We start from the raw sequence: 23,834 nt of genomic DNA on the forward strand, positions 1-23,834 counted from the left end.
GGTAATACATTCTCATCCCTATGTAACACATCATGTTGTGAAGGAGGTGATGTGTCAACATCCACAACTATTTCACTATTATGGGATCTTGTTTAATCATTAGGTGGTGGATCAGGAGTGGATGCATGTCTGTTAACCCAATCATATCAAGGTTTGTTGAAATATGGTGCTTGTCATGTCATGTATGGGACACATTTATGTGGGAGTAAGATAGATGGAGCTTAGGATGTCATGAATTTAGAATGAATGCAAGCTAAGGTTATTAAAGGATGTGAATGTATGAATGTAAAAGGTAGTCAATGGTCAAAAAGTAGGCACATGGAAGGTGCAAGGATGCACAAGGCATGTGAGTATTTATGAGCACATGGATGGCACAAGTGTGCATGGAGCATGTGAGCCCAAGCTTTTATGTGATGCATGTAGCAAGGTAGGCCACCTTGAGAAGAATTGCTAGTCAAAGGAGAAGCAACAAAGCAACTTGATGGTGGAATCAACTCATGAGGATGCTCCACAAGAACACCTTTTCTAGGTGTGATAGTGTATGTGATCATGTGTTATGTCATGTCTTATGTTGATATCAACAATCCTTGGCCAAGATGTGCCCATATGTATGTGGATGGGATGATGTCTATGTTCATGTCCATGATGTCGTGTCATGCTGATGTAATCACCTCTAACCACCGATGATGTAAGCTAAGTAATGTATGTGTGTCTCCATTAAGGAGGAACAAATGTCATGTCTATGTATATCACATTATCTTCTCGGGATGAGACCCATTTGGGACCAAAGAGAGATGTTGAAATATGGTGCCCGTCATGTCATGTATAGGACACATGTATATGGGAGTAAAGTAGATAGAGCTTAGGATGTCATGAAATTAGAATGGATGCAAGCTAAGGTTATCAGAGGATATGTGAATGAATGTAAAAGATAGTCAATGGTGAAAAAGTAAGCACATGGAAAGTGCAAGGATGCACAAGGCATGTGAGCATTTATAAACACATGGATGACACAAATGTGCATGAAACATGTGAATGAGAGCTACAAATGGATGTAACAAACTCATTCTCTTAATGCAAAAACGTGAGTATATAATTAGTCCTAATTCATATCTTGATTACCTTCACTAGTGTCAACATTATGCTCTAAGTATGTCTTTCTCCATCTTCCACCCACCATAGCTCTCACTCTCTTTGTTTATGCACTCGTACTCTCTTCAAATCCACTTCTATTAACAAGGTTTGGGGACGACAAGAGGTGGAGGGACCGTAGATTGTATCACCTGGAAGAAGCATTCATGTCATCTCCTAGTGCGACCCCTTACTCTGAGATAATGCATAACAATGTGGCCAAGACACAACACTTGTCCGATCTGCCGGCAATCTCCGTCCACTATTCGAATAAATAGCCATTTGGTCCTCGCAACATCACATGAACATGATTATTATAGAGATCACTTGACAAATATCATGACTTGTGGTACCCCCATCAACACCGATCGTGATAACTATTGCAACCATGTGTCCTTAGGGGACAGGGAGCCTATCCAAAGGCTAACCCTACAAAAGCTAAAATCATCCAATAGATCTATGGGAGCCCAGGGAACCTAAGGAAGATTACACAAAAGTTGCAAGATGTCACAAGGGTACATTTGAACCCACAACCTCCCCCTTGAGAGACGTGGGCGCTACCGTTGGACTATCGTCCAAGAGGCAAGTTTGTGAATCTTCTATGCAACTATGTTTATGATGAACAAATATATTAATTAATGCATATAAAAAATTTAATCTTGGTCACATGTTTGATCAAGGTGAATTTTTTTTGTTATAATAGGCAATTATTTTTCCTGATCAAACATTTTGAAAATGATTTCATAGCCCCTTCATAGTTAAAAATCTCACGAGTTTCCTAATTGATATGATTTTGCTATTGTCATTAAATTTATTTGAATTCCACGTGTGACAAGCAAGACCTCATCTGCATGTGTCAGCTTGTTTTCATTGAACATCATGTAGAAAGTCAAAGCAAAGAGGAATGGCCAAAAATTACCAGAAATCAGCATAAAACTACACAAAAGTACTCAATTCTTCTACAAGTTTCTTTTCTTTGATTTTACAGTGACATGAGATAAACTCAATCAATGACTTCATGGAGTGCCCGTTGCAATGGCCGAAACCTCACATGCTATGTTGCCTCTTTGGTTTTTTGTGGTACATCCAAATTTGTGAGACTACAATTCCATTGGTGATGACTCCGAGGCCACTTCCCACCACCACTGCAGAAGTGTAAAGGATACATGCAAAGCACACTATGTACACAAAATTCAAATAGGATTTGGGCGAAACTAGAGCTTTTTCAGAACAGTTATAAAAGGATACTAGAGGTGGGAGCCCTTTCTTGAATGCTGGTAAATAGCCTTGCTGCAAAATGACAAGCATAGTTTGTACAACACTAATAATGCAGTACCAGAAGTAGCACATCCCTAAATCTTGATTAAAAAAAATGTTGGCAGGCTCTAGCCCGAGAGGCTATCATACCACACTGCCCGGCAGGCGGTATGAATTTGAACCTGGACACCTATAATATATACGACTCGCAAAAAAGAGCTTGACAAACAAACAAATACCTAGGGAGCCAGCAAAATTCATGAAACTCGTGAGGAAGCTCAGTTGTCCTGTTTTTTTGCTCTGCGAATTCACAAGCCAGCAGATATTGTTTACAAAGTTATACATCCACAGAAATTATAGCAATAACAATCCATCGCACTTCTTGTCAGTTGCACCGTTGTCTTTTTTTGGAGAGGATTTTTTTTGGACATGCAATTCTCTTTCACTAATAATATATATAATCTCTCTTTTTATTAAAACTCAAATAAATGAATAGGACTAGAAATTAATGAAGACAACTAGGAGAAGAATGATAAGTATGCTTTGAAGATGCAGATATGATGACAGACACATGAGAACTGGAAAATATACCATCCATTTATTTAAAACCCATATTCTCACAGTAATGCTCATATGTCACTGCATTGAATTATCCCAATAATCCACAGAACTCATTGCTTACCCGATAATTCTTGATAATTTGAGGTATTCTTGAAAAGAAAAAGATAGCATGTTGAGAAGCCTGCAATAGAACCAGCTCACCAGACATATGATCAGGTGTGTCATTCAACGTCAACATAAAATATCAGCTTTCCAGGCCACAAATTCAAACTTACATACAAAGATAAAGCAGGAGATTACTCACATAAAGTGTTTCAAATACCAAAGGGTTAAGGCCACCAGCAAGAACAGTTGGAGCTAAGGCACAATATCTGTGCTTGTATTCAGTAAAACAGTGTCTCATCTTGCAACAGTAAATATTGTGATTTGAATCCCCACCACCCCAATCATCAACATAAAGCTATACTGCCACATAGTAGCCTGAGATTTCCCATCCCGCGAGAATTGGTGGAGCAGCTCTAGGTTTGAAGCACGAAGCCCTGAAACATCTAGGGTAGATACACCAGTAAAGTTATAGCCACGGCCCACCACACGGCCGGCTATCTCGCATTTGCTGTAATGAGAATGGTGGCAAAAGCATGGGCGGTTAACCTTCAAGAGAGGCTAGGCTTTAAAAGCACAGTGGCAAAAGCATGGAAAGGCTAGCTCGAAAAAACGCTGTGGCAAAAAAAGCAGGAAACCTTCAAGTGAGGCTAATCTTATATTCAAACAAACCTCCACAGTAGAAGTAGAAGACACAATTTTAGAAATTTAATACTTATTCAGCTAGAAGCAAAAGGATACACAGCAGCCTTCACCCAACAGCTCACTCCCAGGGTCGGGGTAAGATTATAGATGAGTCCCACAATAATGAGAGCTGCAAAATCCAAGCACCTTTGTGACTTTTCTTCAATATAAAAAACTTTTTTTTTAAATCTGGAAATGTGAACTAATGAGAAGCATGAAGACATAGGTTTCACTCTTTTTTTTTTAGCTTTTACCTTGTATAAGCAGGAAAGAAAGCTCTCCATAGGTTGAAAATGGGAGCTTTTTGAAAACGCAGTAAGCCAAAGCAATTGTGTAACCAACCACCTCGAGCTCAAATGATGTTGGACTAAGGCCTTTGACACTACGGTTTTTGATGATGAGATAGATCTGCAAATACACTGACACAGCTCACTTACATGCTTGTGTAGCATATACAGAAATGCTAAGTGTTGCTCCAACCGATAATGACAAGAAATGGTTGTATAATTGTACCACATGAGTTTCTATCGTGGAAAAGGAACATGGGAAGGTGTTGACAGTCCAAACAGGAATGCAAAAAAACACTCAGAGGTATTGACAGCCCAAACTGCAGCCATGTTGTAGGCTAGTTTACAGCGCACTAGGTTCCAGCAGCCAGGAATCACCCCCCTCCTCTGGGTGTAATTCTATTGGCTAGGCGCAACCCGTTGCCCTAGTGTGCCACGTGTCATCAACAGTACATTTCCTAAGAATTCGCCACATGGAATTTTGATACAAATCTTTACAAGATGGGCGGAATTTGTTTCCTATGGTATATGTTATGCTTGCTCGTTTCTTGGGAGATGATTTGTCTACATGAACTGTCTTTTTGCCTGGACATTGCTTGGATTGAAGGTATGTGAAATGTCCATATGCCTCAGAGATGCCCAAGAATACCCTAGACGGGAGTGATCTAATAAATATGGTTCAATCTCTACACTACCCAATGTTCATATGATTTTTGCAAATGGTAAGTATGTAATGGGCAGCGTGGATCTCCGATGTTGCATGCGCAAAAGCCTTTGTTGTACTGATCCACAGCCCTAAGCTTGATTAAGAACAAGATGCTGAAATAAACGGATGCCTGAGAAGGCTATTGACTTGGTTCCCATGCATGATGACGATGATAATGATGGTGAGGATGATGCTGTAGATGATGATGATGATGCTGATGATACTTATGCTACTGTTGTCCTAAATGCTGACTGGAATTCATCTTGTCTTCTGTGGCGATTGGCATATGTGGCATACTTCTGCCTACTCTGTACCAAATTTTGCCTAACTATCTGCATGCATGACTGCCATTGCCTCAAAAATTGTTCTGCATCATGATCCTCTGCATGAATAGCTCCAGTGGCGATTGCCAAGGGAGTTATCACCTCTTTACCCGTTGCGAGTTCAAAAGGTGAGAACCCATTAGCATTGTGTATGGAGCTATTGTAATGGAATTCTAGGATCTCTAGGTAATCTGCCCAATCTTTCTGATCTGCTTTGACGTAGCTGCGAATGTAGTCTTCGATTCCTTGGTTGATCCGCTCTGTTTGTCCGTCTCTCTGCGGGTGGTAAGCGGATGAGAATCGAAGCTGTGTGTCGAGCAGCTTGAAGAGTTCTCTCCACATAGAGCTCATGAACCTTCCATCCCGATCGGATACTATGTCCGTCTGTCTGCGGGTGGTAAGCGGATGAGAATCGAAGCTGTGTGTCGAGCAGCTTGAAGAGTTCTCTCCACATAGAGCTCATGAACCTTCCATCCCGATCGGATACTATGGCCGTCGGTAAGCCATGGTACTTGAAAACATGTTTGAAGAATAGTTTCGCCGTTTGATATGCAGTGAGGGGCGGCTTGGCGGGAATGAAATGGGCCTGTTTTGAAAAATAGTCGACCACAACCAAGATGGTGGTGTACCCATGTGACTCGGGCAGCTCGACTATGAAATCCATGCTCACCACGTCCCATGGTCGAGACGGTATTGGCATCATTTGCAATAAACCCGCCAGTTTTACTCGTTGCGCCTTGACCAATTGGCACATGGGGCATGACCTTACATATTCGACCACGTCATCCTGCATCTTAGGCCAATAGAAGAATCTATTCAATTTCTCAAATGACCGTTTCTGGCCACCATGGCCTGCCAATTTGCAATCATGGGCTTCCCACAACAATCTAGCTTTCAAGCTAGGCACATCAGGCACATAGATTTTCCCATGGGCATAGAATAGTCCATCCTTAAAGTCATACAAGCCTGCATCTGATTTGCCTTTGTGTAAGTCGTTGAACATCCTCTGCACTGCAGCATCTTGCTTAATGGCTGTTCTGATTTCATCTAAGACCCCACTGTCCACTGCACTCACTGCATTCACTGCAACTATCTCTGGCATCCGGCTCAATGCATCAGGCATTACATTCTGTTTGCCGGGCTTGTGCACTATGTCTATGCCAAACTCTGCAAGGAGATCTTGCCACCTAGCTTGCTTGGGTGACAGCTTGGGTTGGGTTTCAAAGTACCTGAGGAAGATGTTGTCGGTGAAGACGTTGGTATGTTTGTCCTGCACATAATGGCACCATTTCTCCAAGCAATGAACAACGGCATACATTTCTTTCTCGTGTGTAGGCCACCTCTGTTGGACATCTGAAAACTTCTTCGATTCGTAGGCGACGGGATGCCCGTCCTGCATGAGCACCCCGCCGAGAGCTCCGTCAGAAGCGTCGGTATGAATCTCGAATTCCTTGTCGAATTCGGGTAGCTTCAAGACGGGAGTGCCACACATGGCCACTTTCATTTTTTCGAATGGAGTGTTTTCTTTTTCTGCCCAACAAAAAGCTCTTTTGCCCTTGGTGATATCTGTTAAAGGGGTTATAATTTTGGAGAAATCACGGATGTGTTTGTGGCAAAACTGTGTGAAGCCGACAAACTCCTGGACTTCCCTGACATTCCTAGGTATGGGCCACTTGACCACGGCCTCCACTTTGCATGGGTCTACTGTGATTCCTCCAACAAATCCCAGAAAGTCCACCTCTGATACTGCAAACTCACACTTTTCTGGTTTGGCATAAAGCTTACATTGCCTGAGTCTCTGCAACACCTTGGTTAGGTGTTCCTTATGCTCTGTGAAGGTTTTGCTGTAAATCAAGAGATCGTCGATGTAGATAATGAGAAAGTCATCAAGATAGTCTTTGAAGGTATCATTCATCAGGGTACAGAAGGCGGCCGATGTTTAAAGAACAGTAGAGGGGAAGGAGACACACACACAGGAGCAAACCCTAATGTATATTGCAAACCCTAATCATAGAGAGAAGCCATCTCCCTTCTCACACAAAGCATAAAGCCATAATCCATAATACACACAACACACTATGAGTTGTGTCCACACACTATGACCAGCTGGACACGCGGTCATTTATGCCTCACACATGTTCCTACCTACCATGCCAGCACATAGCATAGCTGGCTCACACTGACGTCGAGCGTGAATCTCAACAGCCCCTCTCAAGCTCATGATGTACTACCGATGAAGATGTAGATGAGCTTGGGATATCAAGACTCTCAACACTCCCCCTCAAGCTCATCCCATGTACTCCCAACATAGTACGGAAGTACTCAAACTTCTCCCTGCTAAGTGGCTTTGTAAAGATGTCTGCCACCTGCTCATCAGTCTTCACATACTGAAGATCAACTGTACCATCCAGCACCTTCTCTCTGACAAAGTGATAATGGACCTCTATGTGTTTGGTCCTCGCATGAAACACTAGATTCTTTGCCAACTGTATACGGCTCATGTTGTCACAATGAATGACAACTTTGCCATCAATAGACTCACACAAATCTGTCAAGAGATTCTTTAACCATATAGCTTCACAAGTAGCAATGACTGCACCCCTGTATTCAGCCCCTGTACTAGATAAAGCAACTGTAGGTTGCTTCTTACTACTCCAACTCACCACGGCACTTCCAAGTGTAAAAGCATAACCACTAGTAGACCTCCTGTCATATGAGCTACCTGCCCAATCAGCATCTGTGTAGCCATGTATGTCCAAGCTTTTACCACTCTCATAAAGTAGACCATAATGTGCAGTGGTCTTAACATATCTCATAATGCGTCTCACTGCATCCAAATGAGGCTTTCTGGGGCTCTGCATAAACTGGCTTACTAGCCCCACAGCATAACTCAAATCCGGGCGTGTGATAGTCATATATATGAGACTACCAACCATCTTTCTGTACATCGATGGATCATCCAATTCCTCGCCATAATCAACCCGCAACTTCACATTTTGCTCCAAAGGTGTACTCATAGGCTTACACCCTGTCATGCCATACTTTGCCAACATATCCAATGCATATTGGCGCTGTACTAACCATGTACCTGCATTATCTTTGATCACTTCTATGCCAAGAAAGTATCTCAACTCACCAAGGTCTTTCATGTCAAATTGCCCACTCAAAGCTTTCTTGACATGCATCACATCTGCACCATGATCACCTGTGATAATCAAATCATCCACATAGATCACGAGTAAAACAATCCCATGCTCCGTCTTCTTCACATAGAGTGAAGAATCTGCTGTAGAAATCTGAAAACCAAGTGAGATAAGATATCTGCTCATCTTATCACTCCAAGCACGAGATGCTTGCTTCAGACCATACAATGCCTTTTTCAATCTGCATACGTGAGTGGGATATCTTGGGTGTACATACCCTTCTGGCTGTGCCATATACACTTCCTCTTGTAGATCTACATTTAGAAATGCATTCTTGACATCCATTTGATGCATTTCCCAGCCATTAGCTGCAGCCATAGCAATGACTGCTCTCACTGTGCCCATCTTAACCACTGGACTAAAGGTTTCATCATAGTCCAAACCTTGGGTCTTTGCATAACCCTTTGCTACCAATCTAGCTTTATGTCTCTCAATAGAACCATCAGATTTGCACTTCACTTTGTAAACCCATTTACATCCAATAACATTTTTGTCCTTTGGTAGTGCAACCAAATCCCATGTATCATTATGGACCAATGCATCCATCTCAACATCCATTGCTTTCTCCCATACATGCTCTCCAATAGCTTCTATATAGCATGTAGGTTCCACATGCTTCACCATAGATGTCATATATACATAGTGCATAGCAAAATCTCGATATGTCAATCTGTCAACTGGATATCTGACCCTCTGGGATCTCCGCAATGCATGCGGGTCACTCTGTACACCTGTAACTCTAGCATGTGGTGGCACATATCTGTCCTGCCTAGCACCAGGTGTGCGTAAAACAGGTATGCCAAGCTCCTCATCCAAACTCTCCGAACTAGATGACTCATAACCTGTGATTCCAATTCCTTCGACTTTCTTCTTTCCTTTATCCATAGCACTACTCCCAATGCTCACACTCTCATGCCTCAAACGTCTTGACCATGGACGTACACTGCTACTCTCAACTTCTGCTGCTGGCCCAGACATAGTAGTAGAACTAGAACTTGCTTGTGACAAGTTTACAGGCACATCTGCCTCAAGTGACTCAATGACACCCTCATCTTTTGCTTTGTACCAACTAGCAAGCTCATCAAACACCACATCTCGTGAGATGACCACTTGTCTAGTTTGTGGATTGTAACATTTGTATGCCTTTCGATCCTGTGCATATCCAACAAATACACATTTCTCCGTCTTAGGATCCAACTTCCTTCTTCTTTCATCAGGCACATGTACATACGCTATGCATCCAAAAACTTTGAGGTGTCCAATGTCTGGCCTGTAACCTGTAAGCCGCATCTCTGGCGTGCTTCCATGAATGACTGCTGTAGGTGTTTTGTTCAGTATATACACTGCAGTAGCACATACTTCTACCCAATAATAATCTGGCATGCTCTTTTCATTGAGCATCGCCCTAGCCACTTCACATATGACTCTATTCTTTCTCTCAGCCACACCATTCTGCTGAGGTGTATACCTGCAAGTCAATTGTCTTCTTATTCCATGCTTCCTCAAGAAATACTTAAAAGCTTTTGAGGTGTATTCACCACCTCCATCTGTCCTCAAACATTTAATCCAACAGCCATATTGCTTTTCTGCAAAAGCTTTGAAATCCATGAACTTTTCCAACACTTCACTCTTCTCTCTGAGAAAGTATATCTATGTCATCCTGCTGAAATCATCTATGAATGTCACATAGTATAAACTGCCTTTGATAGATGGGTTTTGTGCAGGACCCCATACATCACTATGTACTATCTCAAGTGGCCTGCTACTCATATTTCCTTCTGTAGGAAACCTCAACCTTGCCTGCTTTTCAAACTGACAGGCTTCACAAACATGCATATTCCCATCATATTTGAATCTAGGCAATCCACTGACAATGCCTCTTGTTTGCATGTTCTTTAATCTCTGTATATTGACATGTCCAATCCTCTTATGCCACATATCAATGTCCTGTACCACATTTCTGCTTTTAGAAAACATGGCTGATTTTAACTCAGGAATTCCAGCATCCGCCTTCTTTCTTGCCTTTAGCAATGACTCTACAACCATGTTTGAAGTCCTCAACGAAGCAACCATGCTCGTTGAAACGAACCTGTAATCCCTGTTCCACCATTTGACCGACTGAGGCCAAGCTCTTTGTGATAGAAGGCACGTACAATACATCGGACATAGATTTTGTTTGACCATTGTGCATAACCAATGGTACACTTCCAACATGTGTAATAACATGCTGGGTATCATCACCTGTCTCCACATAGCCTTTTACATCCATAGGCTTCATATGCTCAAACCATTCACCATGACATGTCATATGGTTTGATGCTCCAGAATCCATATACCAAGTATCATCATTCTCAGCATTTGTCATCATCGATCCTACAACATGTTTCATGGCGAACAAATGATTTGCAGTGCCATCATTGCTGCTTGATGCATAATTTCCACCACCATGTTGTGCATAATTTTCACCATAATGACCACCACGTTGTGTGCTCTACCCCCTCTCAAATCATTTTGTTTGCGAAAACAATCTCTTGCCATATGACCATATTTCCCACAATAATGGCATTCAACATCTTGCATAGATGTTTGTTAGCCTTGCTAACGTCCTCTACCTCGAGGATTACCTCTGTCTCTTTGAGGGGTATATCCACGACCACCTCGAGTACCATATGAAGGCTGAAAATTCAATTGTGATGACCTGTCCTGCCATCCACGTCCATTACCACCACGTCCACGTGATGTGAATCTCCCCCTGCCTCTAAAGCCTCTCTGAGAATAGAAAGCCTGATTTCTGCCATTATCATCATGGCTAGTAGATGCATCCAGAAATGAATCACTGAGTTTGATTTCCTCAACTAGCAAGAGTGAAACCAACTCATCAAAGTCTGGTAAACCTGTACTCCTCACTGAGATAGATGTATCAAAAGATTTGTATTCCTTGCCAAGACCACGCAAGGTAATATCCACCAAATCATCATCAGGCATGGGGACATTTATTGTGGCCAATGCATCTGCAAACTTCTTGATTTCTTGCACATAATCATGTATGCTCCTTTTATTCCTTTTCACATTGTGTATCTGCTGTCGCAATTGAGACTTGCGAGCACTCGTATCTGTATCAAACATCTTGACCAACGTATCCCATGCATCTTTGGGATTCTCAGCATCCTGTATGTGTATGAGCATAGCATCAGAAATACATATAGACAGATAATGCAGCACTTTGAATGCTCTCTCTGACCATTGCTTATGAGCAATAAGCTGCTGCTGTGTAGGTTGTCGAGGTAGCTCAGGCTCTGGCTCAGCACCTGTAATGAGATTCCAAAATCCTTTTCCTTTCAAGAAACTTTTTATCCTGTACTTCCATGCCTGGAAGTTCTTCCTATCCAGCTTTTCACCAACAATCTGTACTGGATTATCCGACATGTTTGCTTAATGTGCACCTTCCGCACTCGTCCAAATCTGTAACCGAGCCTTCCTCAGCTCAACCACACTCCAATGAGTGTTCCAGATACTCCAAAGTAACCACCAATCTTCAAATTTGATGTAGAAAATCAACCTGTATGCATTCAAGATGAACTGACTCACGCAGTCCGAGATACCCTGCTTTGATGCGCTTTCCAAGGCTCCAAATCACAATGTAGTGGTGCAATCAAGTATGGACAACTTGCATTGACACCTAAACAACCTCAATGTAGAGTATCAACACCATCTGACATGTGTACATATCAATTTTTGAAAACCCCTTTCTCTGTTTTGGGAAAAACCAGAAAAACCAGTAGTAAAATGGCTCTAATTTCTTCAATATTTGTCCAAATTGAGCAACCAGGCATTCATTAGCTTAGCAATAGTGTCCATCAACTCGATGTAAGAGGAATTTGTCCAATTGTTTAAGACCAAAGATTAATTGCTCAATTAAAAATGCTCTGTTTCTCTGCAACCAGTGGACAGCCTGTTTAATCAGCTCATTCCCAACTCAATTAAGCATAATTGATCAATCCAATCACATAGCCCTCTTCTCTAATGTGTGTAGCAACCAATTGCTAAAGCAATTGTGAAATATAACAAGCAACCAATGAGAATTTGATCTCCTCGCTTCAAAATGAACACAAAACTGCCCTGTTTCTCTGTAGGAGCTGCGCCGCGTGCTCTACAGGGATTTTGGAGTCGTTATACTATTAATTGATGATGTCTACAAGTGCCCAAGACACCTAGGTATGTGTGCAACCAGTCAATGGTTGGATTTTTGCCAAAAACACACTCCAAATGCATCAATTTGTGACTTCCTTTTCTCTGTTTTGTGAGAGCTCAAAAACCAGTGAATTCCACTCATTCAAATGCATTCAAATTGCTCCAAAATTTGTTTAAAGCTTGCATAGGAGTTGCCAATACATCCCTCCTTGTCAGATACATATGTCTTTTGCTAGATTTACATGTATTTCCACCATACATCAGTGTTTCCAAGCTTTAATGGAAAGCTTCCAAAAAACCAGAATTTTGCTTTGCTTTGAGTTGCTCTAAATTGCTTTGTTTTTGCCTGTATCACCTGCAATCCGCTCAAGGATGTTTAGAAGACCTTACCCGGTAGGCCAAGCTCTCAGATCTGATAGTAATCGGTGTGCTCCAAGCTTCACAGCTCCAATGGCAAGCTTCACGGCTTCTCTTCATAGCTTCTTCTCCCTCTTCTCTTCACTCACTCATAAACCCTAATAAACAGCACAAGGCTCTGATACCATGTTTAAAGAACGGTAGAGGGGGAGGAGACACACACACAGGAGCAAACTCTAATGTATATTGCAAACCCTAACCATAGAGGGAAGCCATCTCCCTTCTCACACAAAGCATAAAGCCATAATCCATAATACACACAACACACACTGAGTTGTGTCCACACACATCTAACCCTAGCTAATGTCCACACACTATGACCAGCTGGACACGCGGTCATTTATGTCTCACACATGTTCCTACCTAACATGCCAGCACATAGCATAGCTGGCTCACACTGACGTCGAGCTTGAATCTCAACAGCCGAAGCGTTCGTGAGGCCAAACGGCAGCACGAGCCATTCATAGCTACCATACCTTGTCCTGAATGCTGTCTTCTGGACGTCCCCTTTTGCGATACGAATTTGATGGTACCCTGATCGGAGGTCGATACGTGTGAAGTATTGAGCCCCAGCTAGTCTGTCCATCAAATCGTCCATCACCGGAATAGGGTATTTGTTCTTGATGGTCACTTTGTTGAGTGCCCGGTAATCTGTACAAAGCCTAGCTGTGCCATCCTTCTTGGTCACAAAAAGGACTGGTGCCCCATATGGGGATTTGCTCGGCCTAATCAGCCCCTGTTGCATAAGCTCGCCTAGCTGCTTCTTGAGCTCCTTGAGTTTGGTGGCATCCATCTTATACGGTGCCTTGTCCGCGGGGTGTGCCCCAGAACCAACTCAATCTTGTGGTCCACTCACCGCTGCGGCGGCAATCCTGGCGGCAACTGGTCCGGTAAGACATCTCTGAACTGATCAAGGACTCCTTTAATCTCCGGCTCCCCAATCACCACTTGGCTTGTGCCCTCGTCGATATCCACTCACATAATGCATAAGTGTGCCTGGGCTCCATGCCTCATGTCCCGTTCCACTTGCTTGGCAGTATACCAATACCAATCTGGCGTCATGTCATCCCACGACAACCTCTTTTTCTGCCCATCTTGACTTTGTTTTGTTACATTTCCTGGCTTACTGCCGAGCACGCCTAGCCCCTGCATGTCTGACCAAGCATTCCCTTGACTCTGCATGGTGGCATTCACTGGCTTAATGTTCTCTAGGATCACCCTTTTTCCTTTGTCACTGATTGCAGGGTTCACCTGACTGATTGGGGCCCTTCTGTCATTAGGCCATTGCGGTGTTGTTTCCCTTGGCGCCTGTTTGACTGGAGCCCTTCTATCCGTGTACCCCTACCTTGCAGTTTCCTTTGTCTTTTGCGGGGCCTTCTTAGCCGAGCGGGGAGGGGTGGACCTCAAGCACGACACCAACACCCCAGTCCCTTGCATGTCTAGCAGAAGGTTATTGACCCCTTTTCCCAGCAGTGCCAACAAATACTTGTCCATCCATGAGAGTCCCACAATGGCTTCAAAGGCATCCATCGGAACCACAAGGAAGTCCATCTTGGCCCTCCATGCGCCCGCTTGGACCAGCACGGAGTACGCCATGAGCACATTGGAGTCGGCGCCTTGAGCAAAAGACACCTCCAAGGCTGTGGCCGTACGAGTTAGCTGCACCCCCTACCTCTTAGCACATTCGGGAGTCATGAAATTGTGCGTTGCTCCCGTGTCTACCATTATGTCTTGCTTTACCCCGTTCATCTCTGCTTGAAAATACAAATGTGGAACTGTCTGCAGTTGCGCTGCCATACATCTCGGCATTGCCTGCACGACCCCCACATGGGGCATATTTGGCGCATCGTCTCTTGAGTGGGAGCACTCCGGTTCATCAACCTCTGTGATCCGTACTCCCTCATGGTGATAATACCCATTGTGATGATCATTGTCATCTTCTGCATCCTGGGCTTCTACTATGTTCACCCTAGATTGTGCTGGCCGTTTTGGGTATTCATTGTCATAGTGCTCCCCACTACACCAACGACAGCTCCTCCAGGTGGGGGGTTTCTGATAACCACTGTTATTGGCGTTTTGAGCTGTGGATTGGTTGTTGCTCCTCCAACCATAGTTGGAACCGGACGCGTCCGATTGAAGATTCCAGACGTATGATACGTTGGATATCATACGCGTATGGAAAACAGTTTCAGACGTGGCCTTTTTTGGGGAAAAAAACGGCGTGCCCGATAAAGTTGTGTTAAACAATTCTGGCTGGAGTCGTACGTCGTGTCGCTGTCATCTGTGGGTGCGCTTCTCGACAAAGGTGCCGCTCTCGACGATTGAAGTTGCAGCCTTGCAGGCTGCAGCCACAGCCTCCACCTCCTACGGTCCTACACACCAAAATTGCAGCAATTGGCTCTTCGAGTGCTCTCGCAGGGCACATGTGCTTCTCCTTGTGAGAGGAATTGGAGCACATTCTCTCTTATCCATACCAAAAGAAGAAACAGGTTGCTTCCTAAGAATACGGAGAAATTAGTGTACATCCACACTAATTTGCGTCTCATCTCCAAAATCAAGGAAAGGGGATTTGAAAAGATAGAGATTACCTTGGAAATGATCAACAAGGAGAAGGATGATGACAGGCTGCTTGCTTTGCAGGAGACTACAGAGGGAGACGAGGAGATTACAGCTCCTTTTGTTGCAGGAAGGATGGGTGGTGCTGCAGCTTCAAGTAGCTCCACTCCTTTCGAGTCCCATGGCGAACAGGCAACCGAGGATGTTAGTGAAGACTCTGCTGAGGATGATGAGGATAAGGAGGATGAGGATGAGGAGGAAGAGGAAGTTGCTGGCATTGATGAGGATGAGGATGACCAGCCTTCAGTATGTGGATGATGAGGATGCATCATGTGTGTGACATGCAGGCTGCAGCCTGAGACTTGAACATGCTAGCCAGTGGCACTGGGTGTGATGCATTTTGGTGTTTGATCATTGATGTTTTGGTGTGGGCCCAAGGACCTAGGCTGTAGCCTGGGCCCTGTAGCTATTTCTTTGAAGTTTCATATTTTTGTTGTAGCTGGTAGGCTGTAGCTACTATTTCAAAATTCATGTTGAACTGTTTGAACTTTGAAGTTGAACTTTGAACTTTGAACATCAGTAACCAGTTGGAACTTGGAAGTTTGAACTTGGAAATTGGAATTTGGAAGTACTAAAGTGTCTCTGAAGTTTAAATGTGTGCAAATTAAATTGTATATTATAACAAGACCAGCGACATAGTGCAATATAGAACTAAGCAATAGACCTAAGATCTAGGCACAGCTTCTAGGCCCACCTAGACACATCTTGACATGGGGCTAATCTAGGAATATCTTCTTCAGCTCTAAGTGCGGCCCAATATGGAAACAAGAAATCAAGTTTTTTCTCCTAATACTTAGTGATATACCTAACTGCACTCCATGACAGCAAGCCCTTTTGAGATAGAGTGGCATGCACCCATATAGACACTAACCTCCGTTGGCCTTTCATCAATTACTATAGTTCCCCTAGTAACTAGCAGCTTATAGGACCAGCCCTGCCCCTGATAAGCCATATGAGACTGGTAGCATTTTTTGTCAAGTATGATGGTCTCCTATGTAGTAACTTGCCCCTGCCAATAAATCTTTGGCTTTGACAGTCTTATACAGTGGTTTGACAATTTCCCCACTTAAAAACTTCCAACATGGTATGATGCTATTTTATATTACACTGCCTCGTGTGATGTTTCCTTAACACGCTTGTGAAAAGCACTTTCAAAAGAACAATCTGTATTCTCTTATCAACTCTCAAATATTCAAAAGTGTCATTGAGTCTTGTTGGAAATCAATGCTCCACCCCCTATATATAATACTGCACAGATACCAGCTAGTTCATGTTCATTAGGTCCCTTTCGGTGGCATAGCCACATTTGAGCAGCCTGAACGCCCCTTCGTAGACCCCATTTGAACATTGGATGGAGGCTCAGGTAGATTTTTCTACATTGGATGGAGGCTCAGGTAGATTTTTCTACATTGCCAAATAAGCTACATGCAATTGTGGATCGAGTATATTAGGTGGAGCTCTGCGGTTACAATTGGTGGTTTGTGTATGTACCTCAGATATCCCACTTTAGATACAAATAATTTTTGTAGATGACCAGCCATGGAGTTTGTTACCAAATATATCCCTTTTTGATACATAAGGTTATCATACCAATAGATCTCTCAGCAGCCTGAGCTTTAATCCGGACCGACCATTAGGCTTACATACATAACACTTTCACCAAGTTTCCAACACATGTAACATACGAATTCGAAAATTGACTAAGAATTAAAGATGAGAATTAAGATTGAAAATCTTGTGTGTGTGTGTGTGTGTGTGTGTGTGTGTGTGTGTGTGAGAGAGAGAGAGAGAAAGAGAGAGAGAGAGAGAGAGAGAGAGAGAGATCTGTGTACCTGTGGGACCTTGACTATCGTGGAAGCTGCTACGATGGCGTAACCGAGTGCCTTGGAGATGAGAGGCAGGAGGCAGCTCCGAGAAGGAAGCTCGAGGCTCTGAAGGGAGACGATGAGGCAGGTGAGGTTCATGCCGATGAATTCCATCTCCATTTCGTCTCGAAGTACGGGTCCAACCTCTTCCGCTATGTCCTTTTCTTTATTTGCGCTCAAAAAGAAAAAGTGGCATTCCAACAAATTGGCTAAAATAAAATTGAGCGATGATTTTTAAGCACGTCACTACCACGGAAAAAAACCAATGTTGCGTGTACAGCTATACATTGTGCCTATGTTCTTCCATCTCTAAACAAAGGGCTTCTTGGCTTTTTTACGGTTTCAAACTAGACTTGCCACAATTCAGGTTATGTGGACATTAAATAATTAATCGTGCTACCGCACCCCATTAATTATTCAACACCTTAGCCTACACTAAGGTGCCTTTGCTCGAGCCTCCCTTCTCTCAGTTGTCTCTTGCCTTCCACGCTCAGTAGTACGCAGAGGCCTTGCCTCTTCCACCACAGGTTGCCCAGCGCCTTCTCTGACCCAAGCCCTATGTCGAGGCCTTGCCTCTTCTAGCACGCATTACCCATCTCTCTGCCTATCTGTCATGAACCCCTCGTCTCACCCCTTCGTCTCTCGTGCAACGCGTCTTGGCACCGAGAGAGAGAGAGAGAGACACACAAGATGACTCAAATGAAGCCTCACCTTGACCCTACAACACCATACACCCGTGGCTATTTAATTCAACATCCTTTCCTAAGGTTAAAAATACATACTTCAACATATTAATGAAGCCTCACGTCGCTATTTAATTCAACATCCTTTCCTAAGGTTAAAAATACATACTTCAACATATTAATTAATTAATGCAAAAGAAAATTTGGTTGCTCGAACAACTAAGGTTAACAAGATGACTATGTTAAGAATATGATCGCAGGTGTTGCACAGATGGATGGGACCATCCTTGTTCTCTAGAGCTAATGGTGCCATGTCCTATGCGAAACAAATCGGTGTCCCGCACATTGTTGTCTTCCTTACAAAATTGATCTAGTAGATGACGATGAGTTCATTAAGCTTGTTGAGTTATTCGGGGGATCTTATCGTCATATGAGTTCCTTGGGGATGATGTCATTGTGGTTGGCATGCTCTTCCGGCCCTTGAAGCCTTGGAGAAGAACCCTAAGATTACAAGAGATGAGAATGAATGGGTGGACAAATTCTACAAGCTCATCAATGTGGTGGATGAGAACATATCCATCCCAGAGAGGCAAATTGATCTTCCCTTCTTAAGGGTTATTGAAGATGTGTTCTCCATCACTAGCTATGAGACCATTGCTATAGGTAAAGTGGAAAGGGAAAAGGGAAAAGATAAAGATGGGAGACTAGCATCAACGTGGAGATGTTTCAAAAGCTATTAGATGAGGCCATGGCGTGGGACAATAATGTTTGGCTTTTGCTAAGACGCATTCAAAAGGTTGATATACTAAGGGCAATGGTAATTGCAAATCACTTGACACAAAAAGTTTGTTTCTTTAGTCTACATTTGAAAGAAGGAAGATGTAAGAAAATACAATAAGTGAAACTTGATCATAAGACAAATAATTTGAAGCAATAGATATAGAGAATAATGTTAAACTACTATTACAAACCAAAATTAGAAATTGTTGGCATCTTCCCACCCATGTGCTCCAACAAGGAGCTTTGATAGCAATCTAGGTAGATTCATGCACTAGCAAGGTGCTCACAATGAGTGAGATATCTATGTGATATTTGACATGCAAGATATGAGGAAGGGGGAGATCCACTAGCACATATGCAAGCTCCTAGTGGTGGCTGTTAACCCATGGCGGACGCACTATATTTTACGTCATTAATTTAAATATTCTGAGTCATGGTCCGGGCTTGTCGGCACCATATGTTAAGGATGAAGGGATTGGGTGATCGCCGATGAGAGGCGCACCTTGGATATCAGTAGGATAAGGGTTAGGGTTGGCCGACCATGTATGGGCGCCCAAGTGTGAACGGCCAAGTCACCTATAAGAGTCAAATGTAACCCTAAACTCCTCATTCTCATGTGTTGTGAATACAAGAGTGCTCTTGCCTTATCTCTTTGGTTTCCTTCTCCTGCGTTTGTGAGAGAGAGAGAGAGTGAGTGAGAGAGCGATCGAGCACTGTGTAGTGGCACGGCGGCGGCGGAGAGGCGGTAGAGCGGCGACGGCGGCTCCTCCTTCACAGCTGCGACGCGGGAATCCTTCAAGGCGGCGGTTGAGCGGTGAGTGACACACCCTTTGGCATTCTGTTTGAGCTTCCTTCCCTGGTTGTATGCTTGCAGCCATTCGTGGCTCGCATACGGTGTCTGGCAAGTCCCCAGCTACGACCTGTGCGGCAAAAGCGCACATTTTTGGCACCGCTGCCGGGGAGTTGCCCTGCACCAAGCTCCAGTTTGCAGCTCGGCTGCTGCGTGAAGTTTAATCTGCACTGTAGGAAAGCGACTGTGTGTTTGTTGTTGAGGTGTTTCTGTGTTTTGCAATCTCAGTTTCTGCAATTTGTCTTCTGCATTTCTGTTTCTTTTGTTATATTTTCGCTCCGCGTGTGGGCGTGCGTTCTGTTATCTGGTTTCTGCGTGTGAGAGGGATTTCTGAATCCCCAGATCTGTGCTGTGTGTGCGAACTGCGCCGAGGCCAAGGCTGAACCCTAAGGAAACCATAGAAAACTTATCTCACAAAAAAAAAAGAAAATAAAAAATAAAAAAAATTATAAAAAAATAAAAAATAAAAAATTAAATTTTATTTTCAAAGAAAGAACCAAACATGTGGAGAGGAAAGATTTTCTAATTGGAGAAAAAAAAGAAAGAACCCCAATTGACCCACGACCCACGACCCCGGCCCCGGCCCCGGCCTCGGTCTTTTGATATATATATATAGGAGAGTGAGCCTCCATAGCTTTCTCTCAAGTGAGAGCTTATGGGAAGTCGTGCCCTATATGTAGCCCACTCCCCAAGGAGTAAAGTGAGCATGTGGGATAAAGCCCTCACCCTTTCCTCCACAAGCAAATAGGCTTTTGCCCCTTCCCCCCAAGGGAAACGGACTGTTTTGAGGACTACAGGAGCTCTAGATAGGCGAACACGGTGCTGTAAAGCACACTAGGATCCTTTGAACGATACGCTCGTTTCGAGCTATCATACGCCCTAGTCCAAGTTTGACTGTAAGTAAGGGGGTCAAAAACGGGTTAAAAACAACACAAAAACAAGTAAAAACGGGGTGCGAAACACCTAAGAAACCACTTGTGTGAGTTTCAAGGGTAGTTACCAACGCACGTAGGGTACCCACGTCACATGCATCTACGCTCTGGTCGGGTGCTAGAGCCTGAACCACTAGAAAGCGTTTCAGTCTACGCAGGCTCACACCATCCCTCCACGTTGGCATCTTGGCCTTCGGCTGGAACCCAAGGGAGTGCGACCCAAGATCCACGAATAGTGGATAGTGACTCATCTTCTGACTCAGAAGCCATGGAAGGACACCCTACCAAGAACCCTGAGGAGACAAGCCAAAACATGCCAGTGTGGGCCCCACAACCCGGATCTAGCATGTTTAGTCGTCTAATAGAGACCTTTAGTAGAGCTACACGCTCTGAGCATGCGACAAGCGAAGTAAATGAGGAAGGAGGGGTAGTAGATTCGCCATTCACATCTTATATGGACCCTACCCTCCCAAAGAGTGTCCATGTGGATATTCTACCCACTTCGTTTAATGAGGGCCCTACTGAGCTACCACATTCCGATGCTCTTCCTAAAGTAGAGGTCCCTAGAAGCCAACCCTTAAGAAGTGACATTGCGTCCACTTCAAGAGAACCATTTGGCACACCAAGTCTAGATGGGATATTTCTCAATGAAAATTGGGAATATGATCTACACACAGAGACTCTAACTGACCTATACACAGGTTACACATACCATGTAGGTTGGTTAGAAGTCCTACGATCTACATCTAGCGCCACTAATCTAGAGGAGCAACAACACATGATATGTGAGGTGATTCATAGAATTATCCAAATTGAGAGGCAAAATAGGGGAGTGAACCTAGTTTCCACTGGCCCTATGAGGTTTTTGGATACGGGCAAGGCCAAACAACCAACCCTATCACAATTGGAGACTCCCTCGGTGAGTCCCATAGACCCTTCATATGTTGTTTCGCCTGGAGTCTCAATGCAGGTTGAGCCCACGAGTAGTAACTTTAGCTTTCCAACCTTGGCTCAACTTTCCATTAGGGAATCCGCAATGCCTACCCCAATGATGAGCATAGCTGAAAGTGCACCTGTTACCGCTGTAGTTAGTACGACACCACTACCTAGTGGAACAGTACCTACAACAGTGCGTGCCAGTGCCTATCGACCCTATGTACCTATCGCTACTCATGCTCAGGTAGCTCCTACGCCCTTAGTATGCCAATGGCGTATGCTCCACGACAGCCTTATCATAACCATTATCCAAGGGGAGCTAGGCCTAGTCCCATATCATATCCTACGTCATTTGCCAACCTACTCAGACCAACGCCAACTCCTATCAGCCAGGCTATCCCAGAAGTGCCTTCACCAACTATGCCTGCTCACTTAGGTGATCTCGCAGCATTTGCTCAGACGATCGGACGATCCATTGCAGAAAACATGCGGGGTATTCCTGAGAGAGAACCTAGAAGCAAGGCAGTACAAGTGGCTAAGCTCACTCAAAACTTCAGTGGTAACGAGGATGTTAGGAAGCACATTGAAGTCTTTGAACACGTGTGTGATTCCTTGGAAGAGCACAATGAGCTGCATAAGTGTAAAGCCCTAGGCTTAACCTTGAGTGGGAAGGCCGGAGATTGGTATCGAACCTTAAGGGTTGAAGAGCGCACTCACTACCCCACTCTCAAGAGATTGTTCTTGAAAGAATACATACGTGAGGGTGTGCTTTGGGGAGTAGCATCTCAACTCCAAAAAGCTGAACGCGAGGAAGGGGAGTCAGTGAGAGACTTTATAAGTCGATTGAAGCATCTAAATTCTCGCTGCACTCCCGATGAACGCTTCAATAACAACCAACTCCTCGATAGATTCATCCGAGGATTGCGCCACGAGGACATTTACAATGGCCTAGTCATTAGAGGTCTTACAACGTGGGAAGCAGTCACTGCCAATGCAATCCAGTTAGAAGACAACTTGATGATTGCAGGTAAAAAGGTGTCTTCAGAAACAAAATCCGTTAGTTCGCAAGTATCTGGGCACGAGCCAATGACGGTGAAACCTATTGCCAAGGAGCCCAAGATATCTGAAATGTCTGTGACCGATCTTACTAAGGCTCTCCAAGAATACTTTAGGGGTAATCGAGCTCCTCAGAATAGCCATATGTACCCAAGAAGAGAGCAACAATGGTGTTCGGTGTGCTTAGGACCATATAGCACAAGTGAATGTCCCACATTCAGAGTCAAATTCAATGGGAATTGCAATGCATGTGGTAAGTATGGCCATCAATCTAAAGATTGCCTAACACTTAAGCGAATGTTGGCAAACCAGGCACCACTAGCTTGGTCAAACACACCTCAAGTACCCGCGCTAATGCCTGCACAACCTATCGAGCAACCGACACAGCACATAGTTCCAAGGAATCCGAATGTAGTCCAGTCTGTGCCGTTACCACCGCCAGTGCTAGGACCACAACCCCCACATCCAAGGATTACCCCAATAAACCAGATGGGTTGTGAGTCACATAGTGCGTGTGGGGATTATGAAGAGGAGATAGACCCCACTACTCCATATGGGATCGATACGTTTGAAATGATTCCCCAGTACTACATGGAGGATCATTTCGGGCAAGTGAAGCCTGTATATCAAGCGGCTGCTCTCGCCACAAGAGGGCAAAACCTTAATACCTTGGCGAGGAGACCACCTCTTCAATGCTATGAGTGTGGTGGACCGCATCGTGTAGCGGAGTGCCCTAATAGGCTACAGAAGATCGCTACTCAAATGCAACCAAATCAAGGGAGCACATCGGGAATGCCAGTACTTACATGTAATCGTTGTGGCATAGATCATTTGATCGCTCAATGTCCACATAATCCTAATGCACCCAAGATTACGCCATTGAATTTGGTTGAGGTCACCAACCAAGCACGAGGAACCACACCCATTGTACCCGTGAATGTAGTTACACGGTCAATGCTTCAAAATCAAAACTACATTCTTGAAGAGAGGGATACTGCATCAATCGCTCAAGCAAAGAAAAAGAAAACACGACGAAAGAGATCGCTTAATGCCACGAGCTCCAAGCCCAGTTCAAGGACTAACGTAGGGACAGGAGACGACCCCGTGTATATGAATGATCCTGAAGATGATTCTGATTCAATAGAAACCATGGGGACCAAAGCCACTACCTTAAAGGAGGAACCCACTCGGGAGCTCAATGAAGGAGAATCAAGCGAGTACCTAAATAAGGAAAAACAGAAGGAGACTTCCTCG

General features: G+C 44.0%; 1 protein-coding gene across 1 annotated transcript; it reads right to left on the reverse strand.

Annotated features, from left to right (window-relative positions):
* Positions 1-2,046: 2,046 nt before the first annotated feature.
* On the reverse strand, positions 2,047-17,591 carry LOC147635512 (mannose-P-dolichol utilization defect 1 protein homolog 2-like). The gene is made up of 8 exons (XM_086802813.1): positions 17,311-17,591; positions 3,990-4,143; positions 3,793-3,865; positions 3,254-3,320; positions 3,071-3,130; positions 2,628-2,688; positions 2,380-2,421; positions 2,047-2,276 (listed from the first exon to the last, which is right to left on the reverse strand). Exons 1-8 carry the CDS (start codon positions 17,461-17,463, stop codon positions 2,179-2,181), a joined length of 708 nt encoding a protein of 235 aa, XP_086658939.1. The 5' UTR covers positions 17,464-17,591; the 3' UTR covers positions 2,047-2,178.
* Positions 17,592-23,834: the final 6,243 nt, after the last annotated feature.

The sequence above is a fragment of the Cibotium barometz genome, chromosome 9 (assembly GCF_041138505.1).
Source record: "Cibotium barometz isolate CiBa-2024 chromosome 9, ASM4113850v1, whole genome shotgun sequence".
NCBI lineage: Eukaryota > Viridiplantae > Streptophyta > Polypodiopsida > Cyatheales > Cibotiaceae > Cibotium > Cibotium barometz.